At 45.7% G+C, this 16969-nt stretch overlaps 1 protein-coding gene across 1 annotated transcript in view; it reads right to left on the bottom strand.

The window, feature by feature from the left end:
* Positions 1-16969, bottom strand: part of ME3 (malic enzyme 3) — a 111721-nt gene that overhangs the window by 43168 nt on the left and 51584 nt on the right. The window contains exons 2-3 of the mRNA XM_057399034.1: positions 8315-8448; positions 6666-6815 (exon numbers count right to left, since the gene is read on the bottom strand). Coding sequence (XP_057255017.1) covers positions 6666-6815; positions 8315-8448 — 284 coding nt within the window. The remainder of the gene's footprint in view (positions 1-6665; positions 6816-8314; positions 8449-16969) is intronic.

The raw sequence follows: 16969 nt of genomic DNA, 5'->3' as shown, positions 1-16969 counted from the left end.
GTTATTAACACCCAGCAGTATTTTTAGCTGGGTTATTTTTCCAGGAAAAGGGAGCTTTCCAATCACTCTGTGTCCTCCCTTACCTGCTAGCTCATTCCAAGCAATTCTATCAGAAAGGCAAAGGTCTCAGAGATGTTTGTTCCTACACCCTATTGTGGAAATCACTGTTGAGATAAAGGGAAAAGATAATGGGGTTCAGGTCCCCACCACTCTGGGGAGGGGAACACAGACCTTCCTCTCACAGTTATTCTGACAGCTGGCCAGAAAGATAGCTTGCAGCCAGACACAACAAGTGCTGCCTCACACTGAGTTCCTACTGAGCCCTAGCAAAGCCTTAAAGCCCTTCTGGGCTGCAGGAATAAGCAGAAGGCAGAGAAAAGGAGGGGAAAGCTGAGTGTAGAGGAACCAAGTGAAAAAAGGGAATGGTTATGGGACAGGATCAGGAAACCATCGGGGACAGCACAGCCCAAACCTGTGCCTGTTGCTCCCTACAGAAGAGGTGAGAGAAGCAGTGTGAGTGGCTGTGGTGGAGCTCAGGTGGATATGGACAAGGGATGAAATGGATGTGGAAGGCATCACAAATGTGAAGTGTTAGGGGACAGTGGGCACAAAACAGGAGGAATCCTGGATTTATTTGCTCTGGTAGTCAGGAAACAGCCTGAAGAATAGTCCATACTTCCTCTCCAGGGGAAAGCAATGGAGAAACAGCAGCTCAGTAACTGTTGTTATTGGTCATCGTGCAGCAATATGAAAATGCAGAGGGTTGGTATCAGGTCCCCAGTGAATCTCTGCTACACACAGTTCAGGATTAAGGGAGGAGGCAAACAGGCTCACATTGCTCTTAGCTTGTCTTGAGATGCTCATCCCTGCTGGATTCTCAGGATATAATATCCCACCACCCCGGTATTCCATCAACCAGCAAGTGGGGGCATCTCCTAAATCCAGTATCCTTTGCTGCACTTAAACTCATCACGCTGAAGGAGCCTGAAGCCCTTCATTCAAAACCAACTGTAAGTGGAGGAAAACCCAACTCAGCACTGATTCTTCTCTGCCTTTTTGGAGGCTCATCCTAAACCTGCCTGTATGTTTGATCGTAGCTATATCTCAGCAACTGGAAGATCATAGGGTTGCAAAGAGAAACATCTGTGTTGAGATGGGCAATCAGTGCTGTTGCTCAGTGATGATGACCAAGGAGCCCTTATATGCTTTCACTGATAAGCACATCACGTATTCTGTTTTCCTTGATAACACAGAGGTTAAGCTGGGATCAGAAATCCCTGGGAAGTTAAATTAAGTCCTACCCTCATTTTATTTCCTTCCTGTACTGAGCAAATCCTTCCAAGACCGACACCTTCACTTTTAAAGTGCACTGCAGGGAGCCCCGAGAATGAACACAGACCTGGGACAAAGTCAGACATGGAAAAGAAACGTTATCTTGATAATACCAGAGCAATCAGCTTTCAGATGAACCCAGTCTAACCTGGCATTACCTGGTCTTAGTGAATCCACCTCATGAATTTTAACTTGTGCCATCAATTGCAGCAAATAGAGCAGCTTTTACAGTCCATAATCATGGACTGAAGATACTTGCGGCTTGCTTTCTCATATCTTTGAATGGTGTTTCATCTGCACACAGAGCTCTCTAGAAACAAAACCCCAAAGGAGCAAAACCCAAGGAAGGTGAGAACTGCAGTATCAAAGAACAGAAGGCCTCACTCTGTCCAGACCTGCTGGGGAAGTCTTTGGCAAATGCAAAACATCTCTTTATGCTGCCTCTTGACTCCTCTTCTGGAAGCCCTGTTCTTAGAGGATAAGGGAGCCAGCTTGCAAGCTCTGACACAGGAGACCGCATCTCACACTCAGCCTGCAGTGGCATAGAAATTCAGTATAAATTATATAAGTTAAAAATATCATTTCTTAATGAGGACCACGAGGACGATGAGGGGATGGAGCACATCCCATACTAAGGCTGAGAAAGTTGGGGCTGTTCAGCCTGGAGAAGAGAAGGCTGTGTGGAGACCTCAGAGTAGCTTCCAGTATCTAAAGGGGGCCCACAAGGATGCTGGAGAGGGACTCTTCATTAGGGACTGTAGTGATAGGACAAGGGGCAATGGGTTTAAACTGAAACAGGGGTGACTCAGACTAGATGTAAGGAAGAACTGTTTTACAATGAGGGTGCTGAGGCATTGGCACAGGGTGCCCAGAGAAGCTGTGGCTGCCCCATCCCTGGCAGTGCTCAAGGCCAGGCTGGATGGGGCTTTGAGCAAGCTGCTCTAGTGGAAGGTGTCCCTGCCTGTGGCAGGGATTGGAACTGAATGAGCTTTAAGGTCCCTTCCAACTCAAACCAGTCTGGGATTCTATGATTAATATAAACATTCCATAAACCAAACAGTTAAAAAAGAGGATTACTCCCCATTAAAAGTGTCCCCAGGTCAAGACACACAGCCCATGCGAGGCTGTCTCACAGCTCAATGGATACTGGTGTCTCCAATTTACATCCTGGTATTCATTATTCTAAATAATTCTCCTCCCTCCTCCCTGTCTTTGGCATTTTTTGTTTAAGGTGGGGTTGTTCCTTGTGGCAGCAGCACAGATTTATGCCAGATTAAAGGCAAACACATTCTGTTGAATTTCCTTGACCAGGTCAACCTCTTTCTTTTGGCCAACTCCACCTCTTCCTTTGAGCTTCTTCCTTTGAAATTTCTCCTGGTAAATCAGGGAATTTCAACAGACTTAAAGCTAAATCACCTCTGACAGCAGAGGAAAGCATGACCTTCATCAGTTAATATGAGACTTTGCTGTTAACTTCAGTGGGCCTGAGTACCACATGGCAGTGAAAGTTCCTCTTGGTTGTTAGAGCTGCTGCACATACATTTTACTCAGGATGAGTAAGGGAAGAGAGAAAGCAGACTGGAGATATAGAAAGAGTAGCACTGATTGTTTTTCTAATGAAAAATGGATCTAAGTCCTTTTTCACTCCCATCACAATGTAATAACTGTGGAACAGCCTCGCACTACCAACAGCGTCCATCCTATTCCCAGTCTCCATGGTACCTCAGGTGCCAGCTAATACACCAGATCTCTCTGGGTGCCCAGAAGCCAATCTGTGCTCCTCTCCCCATTTTGAGAAGCATTTAACTGAAGTGGGAACAGAGAAAGGACAAGGATGGGGGTACAGCATGCTGAAAAGACTTGCTTGGAAAAGGTGGGCTCAGCACAGCGGGAACAGTGGGAACCCTTGAACTACTTTGCTACCCCTCAGCAGACATTTCCAGATAAGCTTAGCTGTTCTCAGCATCCCTGGGCTCCTCCTGCGCTAACTCCTTCCTCTTCACCTACTCCAACATTGGTCTTCTCCTTCTCATTCCATAAACTGGTCCCATACCAAAGACTGTGTCCCACTTATATCTCCTGCCAACCCCTTCAGGGCTTCCTGACTACGCACTGTCTCCATGATCCTTTCCACAGATCCCTCCTTCAGTCTGTTACAAGCCTAATCTCCTTGAGGTGATGTTATCTAAACACAGATCATTAAACACATTCATCTTCTCTTACACTGCTTTCAGCTGCTTCTGGAAGGAAGCTGAACCAGGCTGGTGGCAACAAGAGATTTTAAGACAACTGGTGTTCTTACAGGAAGTAGAGATTGCTTAAAGCGGTTTCAAAGCAGACTTTTCAGGACAATGATCCAAAGCCCAATCTTCCCACTCACTTTTGGTCTCCACTGTTTTATAGAAGAGGGAGTGCAGACAACTCTGTGGGTAAGGACAAGTCTATGGGATTTACACCTCTGTTCTAATTCCCATTTGGTTTGGGTTTAAAGTGTCTAGAAATGACACGGAACTGTCTCTCCTATGGATGAGACTGTGCAACACCATTAATAAAAGTGCCTCAGTGGAGCCAGATCTGTTGACAAGACAATTCTGCAGACTGACTGCTGTTTCATTGCTCATTTGTCATCAGAGACATAGATCTTTATCCTGTCAGGCCATTTTCGCACCATCTGCATCCTGTTAGCTTTCATCCTCCAGGTTCAGCTTCACCCCAACACGTTCCACATTGTTTTGCAATCGTTCTCAAGGATATTTATGCCTCTAGGAAAAGAAAAGTGAACTTGAGCAAGTGTTTTATGACCCCATAGCTTTCCTCCAACACTGATACACCAGTCCTGCTCTCTAGGCATGCCAAAGCCTTTTGAGGAGCAGCTGACAACTTTATACTTTCAAATATCAGTGTGCTCATGAATAACCCAGTGTCTTGAGAGACTGCGCTTTTATGCCACCATAATAAACTATCCCTCACTATCACAGAAGAAATGAAACCCTGATTCCGTGCCCTGAGATAAGGTCCCTCCCTGCTTTTTCTTTGTGAAAAAGTAAAGTCTCTTTCCAAAGATACTGTCACAATTAAGATATTCTCCAGCTTGAAAAATACCTTTTAAACAGCATTGCCCATGTGCAGTCCTGTGCTGCATAAGGACCCCCATGATGCTCATTAAGTGCAGCTAAGAGTTTGTATATAGAGACCAGGAAAGGTAATAGAGGCAATGAGTTATAACAGCAGTGTCTGGCAAACAAAATCTGCAGCCATGTGAACACTGATAGACATATTCTGATGAGAGAAGCCCTGCTGGACCTCGTAGGACTATTTTCAGATGCTCTCGTACAAGAGTTGCTGTGTAAGCAAGTTACTTGTGCTTTAGTCTTTCCAGGCTCAACCCTCAAACATAAAGCCAAGCACTAATGGGGCTGAGAAAGATCTCAATGCAGAGAAAAATGTATTGTGTCCACAGGTCACTAATTGCTGCTGCTGTGGCCACAGAAAGGCTATGTATTATTCTGCAGACTTCCCTCCTCACCATAAACTATGCTTGTATGTGCACATCCATCCACGTTGGAGCACCACGTGGTGTTTTAAAAGTGAGGTATCTCATCTCTCCTGCCTGATCAACAGCATTAAATGTGACAGCTTAGATAAGAAGGTAATTGCTGCAGCAAACCAAATCTGAGGGTAGGCTGAAATTCATTCCGCATCTTTAGGGAAACAAACTCCCTGCCATAGGAAGTTCTGTGTACTGAGAGCATGACAGTTTGGCCTTTGCTATGGAAGCCAGAGGCTGGAATCCAGAACAGCTCCAAGCCCAAGTTCAGCAGCAAAACTGTCAGACCATGAGAACAGATGTTCTTACCACATTGTTAAAGTACTGTGGGCTTAAAACATGAGAAAGAAGTGAGTTACAGGAAAGGGAATTCTCCAACAACTGCAGAGAGAGTGCAGTATAAAGAACCCTGCCTTGCTGATGATAACATCAGGGATAGAAAACAAAAGAAGCAAAGCTCCCAAATATTGTTTTAACTTCTTGCAAGGTGAAGGCAGACTGAAGGCAAACACACAGTGGCTGTGCAGCAGGAATTGCTGCTGTGAACGTTGGCTAGCTGGAAACCAGCACTGTGCTCTTCCCTGCCTGACCTGTTCACAGCTCATCAGAGTCTGGGCTCCCTTATCTCTGCTACCTTCTACTCCTGCACAGAAATAAGTGTCCTCCCTCTGTACAAAGAGCAGTTCCTTCTCTGGTTTCCTCATACACACTGAGGAGGAGGAGAAGATATGATCAAGGCTTGACTAGATGATACGGAAGTTGGGTATCGGGGTACAGAATACAATTACCTGGGAGAGATATAAGCCAAAAAGCAACCCTGAGGAGCAGCTCATATGAGGGAATGCAGTGGTTTCACTAGAAATTCTGATGACAAGCACGATGCAAGTGTGTTTGCCAAGATAACCTTATCCATAATATGTTATTTCTTATCTGATTACACTTCTTTGAGGTCTGCCTCAGGGTGCCTTGAGTCAATAAGTAGGACTTGCCTCAGTTTCCCCTACTAGCATACTACTCTCAGCTGAAAATGCAGTTAAACATAATGACGTGACATGCTTTTAAAATGGTATTATTCAATTACTTTACTTTGCATCTTTCTATACCAAAAGCTAAATTGTCTATCTGCCTACTGGTACATTTCAAGGACACAGTAATGAAAAGCTTGTAAAGAGAAGGGAACCTTACTACTGAATTACCTGGCTAGGACTAAAATGTATTTCACAATGTTAATGAGGGCTTTATTTAAACATTAATCATTAAAAAGAATTATGCAGAACAGGGCCTTCAAACACAGTACAGAGTGTTTAATGTTGCATGAATGTACACAGCACACAGCGAGGAAGGCACTGGTGCAGAGCATCACCTCGTATGAAAATGACTCTTGTGGGGTGGTTTGTGGAAGTGCATACAAGAGCCCAAAATCAGCCCAAATGTATCCAAACCCCAACAATTACTCCAAAACCAGCACTGCGGAAGGCGCTCAGTGCTCTTGAGACAGCAGATGGGGAGGGTGCAGCCACAAGTTCAGAGAGCTGTTTGGAGCTGAGCTGCGCAGACTGTACGGTACTGTTTGAGAACAAAACCACTCTGTTTGCTGTTTATAGGAAGAAGGCAGAGCTATTCTCGACTCCCCAGCTCATCATTAAATGTACACACTGGTCCATCTTTTAATGAGGGACTGAGTTTTCTGGTGTTTCAGGACACTCATATGAAGATGGACTGTTGATAGAAAAGAAACATTCACATGGAATTCAAACAAAGGGGTATGAACAGTGCCTTCACTCACCGTGGTCTCCTGAAAGCCAAACCATACTGCTGACAAGCCAGGCCAACTGTTGGGGTGTAAATGATGGGCATGAATCTCTCGATGTCAGAGGTCAGCACTCGGTAAAAGAGCTTCTCATTCCTGTCTTGTAATGTCATAAGAATAATATACCTTAAAAGTAAAATAAAACAGATATGTGTTAGCATTTATGGCTTTTGGCTCACTCACTATATACACAGCTCTCCCAAGCCCTGACACTCCACACTGCTATGTTATGAACAGATACTTGGAGCAAAACTCCCCAGAACCTGACCACCTCCACCATCCTCACTGACAGCTCTATGGGGCTGGAAGTCAGACCCAGGCATGATCTCAGAACTTCTGAACTAGCATGAAAAACAAACATAATGGAGAAGGTCAAAAGGAAACTTCAGGGCTATGTGGGACATCATCTTTCTTATAAACATCTATTCTGCAGTCTAGAAGATGAAATATGCACATATGCCATGTTAACACGCACATTTCAAAGCACTGTCTTTCCTCAACTATTTCCACAAAACCTCTCTCTCCATTACCCTGCACTCTCAATTATTTCATCACTAAGGGATTAAATAATTAATCGAGGAGCAGCTAAATTCCATCTCTGAAAATCAAAAACCCAAACCCCATTAGTTTAGAAAAGGAAAATGTTAAATCAACTTTGCATCCTTGGTGTAGTCCAGACTTCTACATGCATCACCAGGTTTATATAACTACTTGGTGACACAGAATAAGTTATATTACTCTCAAGATTCCTCTTTCTTGAAAATGCTTCACTGGCTTAGATTGAATATGTCAAATTGAAGGCAGAAAACCGAAAAACTCAGAAAAATAAAGAGACTGCAGATGTTTTTCTGTCTGAGAAACTTGTATGAACAAAATGGCGAACGCCCTTTTGAGTTCAGCACTTGATCTTGCAGTGTGGCTTCAAAAAGGCATCTCTCACTGTCACAAATGTATGATTTGCAAGATGGACACAGTCCTTTGTGATACAGAAAAGCCCGTTGAATTGATCTGCTGGGGAAGAGCCTTGCTGCATCAGTCCCAGATCTATGGCAGCTGAGATGGATGGATGCAAACCCTACTGTCTATCACAACAGGAGTCAAACACCATCTTCCATCAGTAACCCTGATGAACAATACTGGACGCAATGGAAGTTTAGGAATAGAGAGATTAGTCAGTACACATCATTGCTTCTGGTTATTTCTTCTTTTCCTACCACTTGGCAGGTTCTTTCTGTTCTTCCATCCAGTATTTTAGTGAATGTATTGATGAGCAAACAGGTACATGCACTATATGTGTTCACCTCCAGTGCTCTGGGGCAGGCACTACCTTTTTGTTGTGTACTTCTACCCAACGTATAGCGAATTGCTGGGCTAACACCAGAGCTCTCCAGCAATGGGGTGGTAGAAAAAAGCAGTACCAGCACTACTATGGAACTGGGATGGAATATAAGTGAAGTGAAGGCAGGCAGGCCAGAATAAACACTCCTGTTGCTGGAGAGCATGAAGAAGGTGACACTGAGGGTAACCTGTATGTCTTGAAGCAGGATCCTCAAGCCTTCCTGGGGTCTTTAAAGAGCTGAAAATGACAGGGGGAGGAGGGAGGCAATAAGATGTTTCTGACATACTTGTCTAGATCGTTAGATTGCTTCTCGTAGTTTCTCAACACACGGAGGACTTGAACGTTCTGGCTTAAGAAGCAAGGAGGAAGGAGGCCATGAATTCCCAGCTGCAGCCTCTCTTGAAGCGTAAAAGCCATTCCCTGGGAAGAAAAGAGAAAGGCATGTTTAAATGGCACGATGTGCACTACTAGACAGCATATCCAACAGGAAAGCAAGCAACAGCACGCAGCCCTTGAGGGCTTGGAAGTAGTCCTTCCCTGCAGAGACAATGGGGCTGGGACCATCCTGACCCTACAGCTTCTGGATTAGCAGTCCCAGTGCCAGCAGCGCTTTGATGGTTCACTCTCTTTTGATATTTGAATTTGGTTGGTCTCTATAGTGTATACAGCTTTATAATGTACGTATTCTTAGGGTTTCATTCATTTCATGGCAATCTTACATTAATTAATTAGCTCACTTCTACTACTTTCAATGGCTTGCCTGAAAGCCCAGCTCCCACAGTCCTTTACAAATCACCTAACATGTTTAGAATCACAGAATCATTTAGGTTTGAAAAGAACCTTAAGATCCTTAAGATAGACTCCAACTATAAACCTAACACTGCCAAGTCCACCACTAAACCATGTCCCCAGGCACCACATCTACACACCTTACACACCTCCAGACCCTTCACCAGCTCCATTGCCCTTCTCTGGACCCGCTCCAGCACCTCAATGTCTCTCTTGTAGTGAGGGCCCCAGAACTGAACACAGGATTCAAGGTGCAGCCTCACCAGTGCCCAGTACAGGGGGACAATCACTGCCCTGGCCCTGCTGCCATACTATTGCTGATACAGGCCAGGATGCTGTTGGCCTTCTTGGCTGCCTGAGCACAAGCTGCTCATGTTCGGCTCTGTCAATCAGCACCCCCAGGTCCTTTTCCATGAGCAGTTTCCAGCCACTCTTCCCCAAGACTGGAGCATTCCATAGGGTTGTTGTGGCCCAGATGCAAGACCCAGCACTTTGCCTTGTTGAATCTGACACCACTGGCCACAGCCCATCGATCCATCCTGTCCAGATCCCTCTGCAGAGCCTTCCTACCCTCCAGCAAATCAGCACTCCCACCCAGCTTGGTGTCATCCGAAAACTTACTGAGGGTGCCCTCGATCCCCTCGTCCAGGTCATTCATAAAGACATTAAACAGAATTAACCTCAGTACTGTGCCCTTGCAGATACCACTTGTGACCAGCCACCAACTGGATTTAAATGTCACTGTTTGGGCCTGGCCATACAGCCAGCTTTTCACCCAAGGAAGAGCCCTTTCCTCACCCACTAACCCGGTCATCTTGTCATAGAAGGAGATTGGGTTAGTGAAGCAGGACCTGCCTTTCATAAACCCGTGCTGACTGGGCCTGATCACCTGCTTGTGCTGTGTGGTGGCAGCACTCAAGACACCTGCTGCATAACCATCCCTGGCACCAAGATCAGGCTGACAGGCTTGTATACTCCCCAGATCCTCCTCAAGGCCTTTCTTTTAGATGGGCATCACATTTGCTAACCTCCAGTTAACAAAGACTTAGATCTGGATACTGAGGAGTATACCCAACTCAACACTGTATCATAGAATCATAGAATCATAGAATAGTTTGGGTTGGAAAGGACCTTAAGATCATCAAGTTCCAATCCCCCTGCCATGGGCAGGGACATCTCACACTAAACCATGTCACCCAAAGCTCTATTCAACCCGGCCTTGAACACCAGCAGGGATGGAGCATTCACAACTTTCTTGGGCAATCCATTCCAGTGCCTCACCACCCTTACAGTAAAGAACTTCTTCCTTATATCTGATCTAAACTTCCCCTGTTTAAGTTTGAACCCATTACCCCTTGTGCTGTCACTACAGTCCCTAATGAAGAGTCCCTCTCCAGCATCCTTGTAGGCCCCCTTCAGACACTGGAAGGCTGCTATGAGGTCCCCATGCAGCCTTCTCTTCTTCAGGCTGAACAATTTGATACCCAACTCATCATTGCACACCCAGCTCACCAGCTTCAGTTACCTTCCCGTTTTCCACCAGACACAGTGTGTATTAATGGCATATTAGCACACAGACATGACACACAGGGTGCTTTCTCAGTGCTAACCCTTTCTGTTTATTCAGGGAGCACACAGAGCACCACAAGTCTTACTAAGCAGCTGCCCCTGGCCCACAGCTGAAGCGTGAATGCTAGATTACATGGGATAATCCCACTCTTACGGGACAATTTCACCCTTCCCGGGCAGAAGCCTGAGCGTGTCCCACTCCCGTGTATGCAGGAGCTGATGCTCCAGATGACCAGCAGTGCCCTGTGCTGGACTCAGCCCCATGAAAAGCGATGGTAAATGCCTTCTGCAGTCTGGGAAGAAGATTAGGAAAGGCCTTAGTCCTTAATTAATGGGGTTTCTGCTACACTGATAGCGGATTAGACAGCAGGATAGGAGGAAACATTTTCAGAAGCATCTAAGGAGCTTAAATCCTAATGAAAACTTCACCCATAACTGACCAACTGAGGCTTATCTTGATGAACAGCTGGCAGTAAAAGATTCAAAATGAGGAATTACTGGACTACATCTACTCAAGCACACAGACCAACACATAAGAAATCATAATAAGCAGCTTTATGCCTATAGAGCTGTTAAACTGCTATTTTCTTCCATGGATTTAGTGTTTCTCCGTGACAAACAACTGTTATTATTGCACAAGAAACACTGAGGACACATCTCGATGAACTTGGTTTTGGCAGCCTTCCCTCACCTCCTGGTGCTTGTTCCTGTCCCCGTGCCATCCCAATGGTTGTGCCAGCACAAGCATGTGTGCAGTCACATGGCTCATCAGTGAGAGGAAGTACCTGGATTAAAAATAACCAGGTCATTTGAGCTCCCCTGGCTGATGATACACCATAGATGGTCCTACAGACACTGGCACAGCCAGCTGGGGACATACAGCCATGGGGATGGACCACTGGAAGAGCTGCTCACTTGTAAGTGATGCAGATGCTGGTGATAAAGGTTTGTCGAACTATCAGTGATGCTGAGAAACCTGCGAAGAGATATAGGAAAGGACTGAAAATGATTCTCCTGTTTGCTAGATCCATGCTTTTACGTAGTGTGACCCTTCTCTTAACAGTAACCTGTGCACTAGAGCAAATTAAAGAAAAGCAACACCTCTGCATCCATTTCAGAAAAGATATTCAGCCTCCAGAGGAACAGATCTTTATCCCACAAGCATTTTTCAGGTTTTTCCTGGTCTGTATCAGGATAGAACCAAGTACTTTTGAAATCTTTGATGTAAGAAAGAAATCATTCCTGTCCCAGCCAGCCAAAGAGGAGTCAGCAGTCACCCAGGAAGCAGGAGGTCAAGATTTTGCTGTCAAACCCAGAAACAGCATCAAAACCTCTGTGATCACTGTTCAGTGTTGTACTCAGGACACAGACGGTTCTGCTGAACCCTGTATGCTGTGATCCTATGATTCAATTTGGAGATCTACGCACGTGAATGGATGTTTTTTTGGAGCGTGAGGGCAGATTAAACTGTTTAAACACAACCACAGCTGTGCTGTTAGCAGCAATCCAAGGGGAAGCACGGTCACACTAACAGACAACATCTCCAGCTCACTGCACTTCTGCATTTGTTGCACCCGAATTGCAACCACATGTGATGAGGAAGCTGCTGCCTTCACAACCAGTTAAACCTCCAGGATGCTTTTAAGTACAGAGCTGGTCCATCCTACAGTGGCTTTGTGGCAGGGCAGGGAGCAGAGCAGAAATTGCCTGCTCTAACTTTGAAGGCTGCTTTCTGAAGTTCCGTGGAAGGTCTCGGAGCAGGACCCCTGGGTGAAGCGGTTATATTCACTGAAACAGCACAGCGTGAAATGAATCTGGAAACACATTCTGCCCCGGATCAAAAGCTGGAATTCACTGAGGTATGGCTATGTTTAAGATTAAAGCTTTTAGGGGTTTTTAAGGCTGCCTGAAAGCCATATTGTACCACTCTTTTTCTGGTCTTGAAAGGTCGAATGATTAGACGGTGAGCCACAGCCCTGCGGAGCTAAAGCCAGGTGCTCCAATTCATTCTTCAACAGGAAATGAGTTGGCATGGAGAGGGCAGATGCTATGTCACTACCCAAAAACAAAGGCAAAACCATCAGCTGCCCACAAGGCTTCACACTATGCAGGGGCTAAGGAAGGGGGGGTTGTTCTAAAAGAACTCAAATGCTCCTGTTTTGTTGTTGCTGACAGCATCGAGTCTGCTCTGTGGCAGCTCCCTCTTTGTAGCCCATAAAAGCCACTTATTTCAGAAACTGAAGGGTGAAGCCAATTCACAGGTAAGGATTAGTTTTATCACAGCCTGTGATAAAGGAGCAGTGAGGAGAGGGTGTTTCACTCTGGGATGAATACAAGCGGGAGGGATGCTAGCATGGCTTAGCCTTAGCATTTACTCATTATAGATCATACTTCTGTAGGTGGAAGCAGAGAAACAAAGGGCATCAGAAGACTGTTATTAAGGCAATGGGGGCTTAATCAAGGGCTGAATTAGGCCTTATGTAATGCAGAACATGCAGAGTCCACTGTGGTTTGGACCACATCCAGCTGCTCAGCATCCTTTTGGACCAAAGTCTTGGCTTACTGCACCCATCCATATCCCTGTGCTCCAGAGTACAGGAGAAGCCACAGCACAAGGAAGGAGGGCTGTGAAACAGCTTGCATGGCCAGACTGAGGGGTTTAGGCAGTTTTACAGCCTCAGGCTGTTGCCCTCTGTGATGTTGGGCCTCAAGCTGCAATTCTCAGGCAGACTTTAGGACCACAATTCCTAATCCAAGAAACTTGGCCTGGCTGTGTCTGAGCTGAGTCAATGAGGGTTAGTGAACATCTCCCAACCCTTTGGAAACAGCCCCCAGAAGAAGGAAATTTCTGCTCCGATAAGAGCAGAGTGATGGAAGGGGATGCAGGGGAAATAAGGACACACACTGGAGGCTGCAAGAGCAGGCACAGCTAATCTGCTTCTCCTTTACAATTCAGATTTAACAGTCATGCTAAGGAAGTTCTAATAGTCAAGGGCCTTATTAACCTTATTAACCTTACTCCATACAGATTTTCCCTGTAATGTGTTCTCCATAGATACTTGGACCTGTCCAGTGCAACCAGGATGTAATTTGACTGTCTGCAAACAGAAGTTCAGCACTAAAACTAACCCTCACAGAGACTGCATGCAGGGGCTGGGGAGCAGAGAGCAGCAGCAGCAAACATCCATTTCTACACTGTGAAAGGTCTTTCTGACAAGGTCAGATCCTGCTGTGGTCTCCTCTGCTCCAGCTGGCTTGATAACCATCTTCACACTGCTGCTTCTCAGCTACTGCTGGTGTGGATGGAGCGGCATGGGCTCTGTCTTGCACATCCCACCCTAGGAAAGCTGTACTGAGAATGACATTTGCATAAAAAGAGGGAAGGAGGCACATCAGAGGGGTAATCCTTTATTTTCTCATTTTAAATGTCTTGTAGCTTCTTACCACCTTTAATTTGCATGGTTTTGTGTCCTTAAGCTGGGAAAAACCCAAACCCATGATGCTTTGGGATAAGGGAAGACATCATCTGGTGTATCTTCTCTGAAACCTGGGAAGCAGATTCCCCACTGCGCCTTCTCAGCAGTTATTGCTGGGCAAACCTCTTGCTGACTGTGGTTTACAAGCCCTTCTCACAGTGTCTGTGCCTCTCTCTGGGTTCAAAGTCACCAGCTGAACAACCCCACACTCTTGGCCATCCCCTTTGTTAATCGTGGGTTTCTAATCCTTTCATATCCTTGTTTCTGCTGCTTCCAGAGCCTGGGAACGCTAAAAAACCCCACTCCAAGACAAAGATAATGAAGCAACTCAACTCCATGTTTGTTTCAGTTCTGGGGAACCACCTTTAATGTGATTCACTAATGCAGTTACAATGTAAGTTGTCCCTACTATTAATGAGGTTTTACCAGCAACTGCTTTGTCTTGTGCAAATAACTTCCTTCCCCTGGGTTGGGATGTATTTCCATTACATTTCTCATTTCTACCCTGTCTTACAACAACGACTTTTGATTTACACAAACCTCAGAGTGAGCAGAACTGGAACACGACAACGCCCCTGTGCCAGAATAGTCACTGAGCGGGGACCTGATCCTGTTTAGCTCAGAGCAGCAAATGCCACCCTGACGAGGACATCATCAGGTTGCTCAGGGAAGTTGTGAATGCTCCATCCCTGGCGGTGTTCAAGGCCAGGCTGGACAGAGCCTTGGGTGACATGGTTTAGTGCGGGGTGTCCCTGCCCATGGCAGGGGGATTGGAACTGGATGATCTTAAGGTCCTTCCCAACCTGAACCCTTCTGTGATTCTATGACTCCATGACATCCTGATGGGCATGCGGCAGGCAAGATGTGACAGGGTCACAGGCAAGAAGCACCATGCTGTTCCCACGTGATACAGGAGGTTTACCTCAATAAAAAAGCCTCATAAGACAAATATCTTCAGGGTTTTATCCATTAATCCACAGGAAGAACTTCAGTGCCTATCTCCTCAAGCCCTGCGCTGTGATTTCAGACTGAGGGGTACAGCTCTATACTGAATGTAGCAGAGAATTCACTACTATTTCCCACAGATTGCTAGCCTCTAGGGCAGCAATTTTTCCTTCATAGCGAGAGAAATCCATATGCTAGAAACTGTATTTGTTTAATCTGCAAGCAAAGTTCTGTTGTATTATATGCATAAAACATATTTCTAAGGCTGAACTAGACAAACTTCCCCAAAGAACAGCTGGTTTTGTGAAGGATCTGTGGACTCTGTAGATGGTTAAACCCAGCATCATTACTCTATTGATAGGAAAAGTGAAGACTGACAATGCCAAGTAAGAGATGTCAAGACAGAGCTGCTTTTTTCTTGAAGAAACTCAAATCTGGGGGCAAATTTGGGCCTCGTTTCTAGCCACAAAAGAAATATTAAGATCCTCACATGGTTCTAGCCAAGCTAATGGGAATACTTCTTTGGCTTTAGTGAGAAATAGGTTAGGCTGACATTTCTCTTGATTTTGACTAGATTCACAAACATCTTCACATGCATGAAGCATCTAAATATAGGCTTCAGTGTCTTTCAGTACAGGAGAAGAGTGAAATCACTGCATGGGGAATAGGGCTGCCATGGTACAGAAAAACTTGTCTGTGATGGGCATAAAACAGAGAATAGGAGCAATAGAGCAGCACAGAATCCCGTGTAGGACCCATAGTGCATGCACGCATGCAAGCAACAGAGTAAAAGCCTGCTCCTGCCTGGATGAGCCCAAAAGATGAAGCACTCCCTGGTTTCCTCTTAATGTACTTGGTAGAGAAGGGAGCTTGATGGTGCAAGCAGCAAAGAGGAAATCAGATTTGGGAGACAGGCGAGTGCATCGTCAGATTCCTGAGGCAAACCCCAAATTCCCAGCCTCATATAAAAAATATCTCATGTGATCTTGGCACACAGATCCCAGTGGATTTGCCCTCCTGACTCCCGAGTAAATGAAGACAACCCAGTGTCTCCTCTACATGATTCTCAGTCTCCCTGTGTAATTACACATCTCTTTTGCACCTACCACTGTTACACATTTTCATGCTGATTAGTGAGTGAAACAAGCTAGTCCAGAGGGGGAAAGTGAGTCCTAGGGCTAACTGAGAGGAGGCCACAAAGATGCTCCAAGGGCTGGAGCAGCTCTGCTCTGGAGCCAGGCTGAGAGAGCTGGGCTGGTAAAGACTGGACAAGAGAAGGCTCCTTAAGGGGAGACCTCAGAGCAGCTCCAGTGCCTAAAGGGGCTACAGGAAACCTGGAGAGGGGCTTTGGACAAGGGCCTGTAGGGACAGGAAAAGGGGAATGGCTTTCACCTGACAGAGGGGAGACTGAGATTAGACATTAGGAAGAAATCAGTTTCTGCAGGAGGTTTGCCAAGCACAAAGCCCAATATCTCTGCCTGAGTGGGGCAGTTTGTAATGCTGCACACACACTTTTCTCCCAAATAGGATGCTGCCCCTAGACAGGAAGAATTTAGCATAAATTACAATACTTGCATTCCTAGTCCATGAAAACCAGCCCTCATCCTCAATTCAAACAAGCACGCCTGAGAAGAAAGATCAAGGCAATTTTAAGGTTTAAATGTGATCCAAAGCATTAAGAGAATGTGGTTTTAAAAGCCAGTTTTACAATGTCTGGAAGCTTCTCCCACTGTACAGGCAGCTGGTCACGTGAATTGTGGTTGCATATAATTCGGGTTTGATGCTAAAGAGAGCATTAAGTTCCTTTTGAGGTTCCAGCAATTACATAAATGAGTCTTGAGCACTCGGTGCTCGCACGCAAACTGCATCACGCTGTGGGGCTGGGGGACGGGAGTCTCTCTGCAGTTTGTATCTCATCTGCTATTGCCACTCCAGCAAAGGAGGTTGCTCCACATGTAGGTTGGTGCTGGATTCCAGCTCATGGATGACTGCTGACGGCTGTATTGGGTGGAACACCATTGAAACACAGTGCTTAAGCCATATAACTCGCTGCTTCACAAGATCACTTGGAAGGAAGCTTAGTGTGAAAGGAACCAAGAGTATTGTTACTGACGTTATCAGAGGTGACTTCTCCACTGTGCCATTCATAAGTCCTTGTATGC

The sequence above is a fragment of the Pezoporus wallicus genome, unplaced genomic scaffold, assembly GCF_028554395.1.
Source record: "Pezoporus wallicus isolate ANWC-B61680 ecotype Strahan unplaced genomic scaffold, APGP_CSIRO_Pwel_v1 contig_3876, whole genome shotgun sequence".
Classification (NCBI taxonomy): Eukaryota; Metazoa; Chordata; class Aves; order Psittaciformes; family Psittacidae; genus Pezoporus; species Pezoporus wallicus.
The sequence above is the reverse complement of the archived record's forward strand: the minus strand, read 5'-3'. Positions and strand labels throughout refer to the sequence as shown.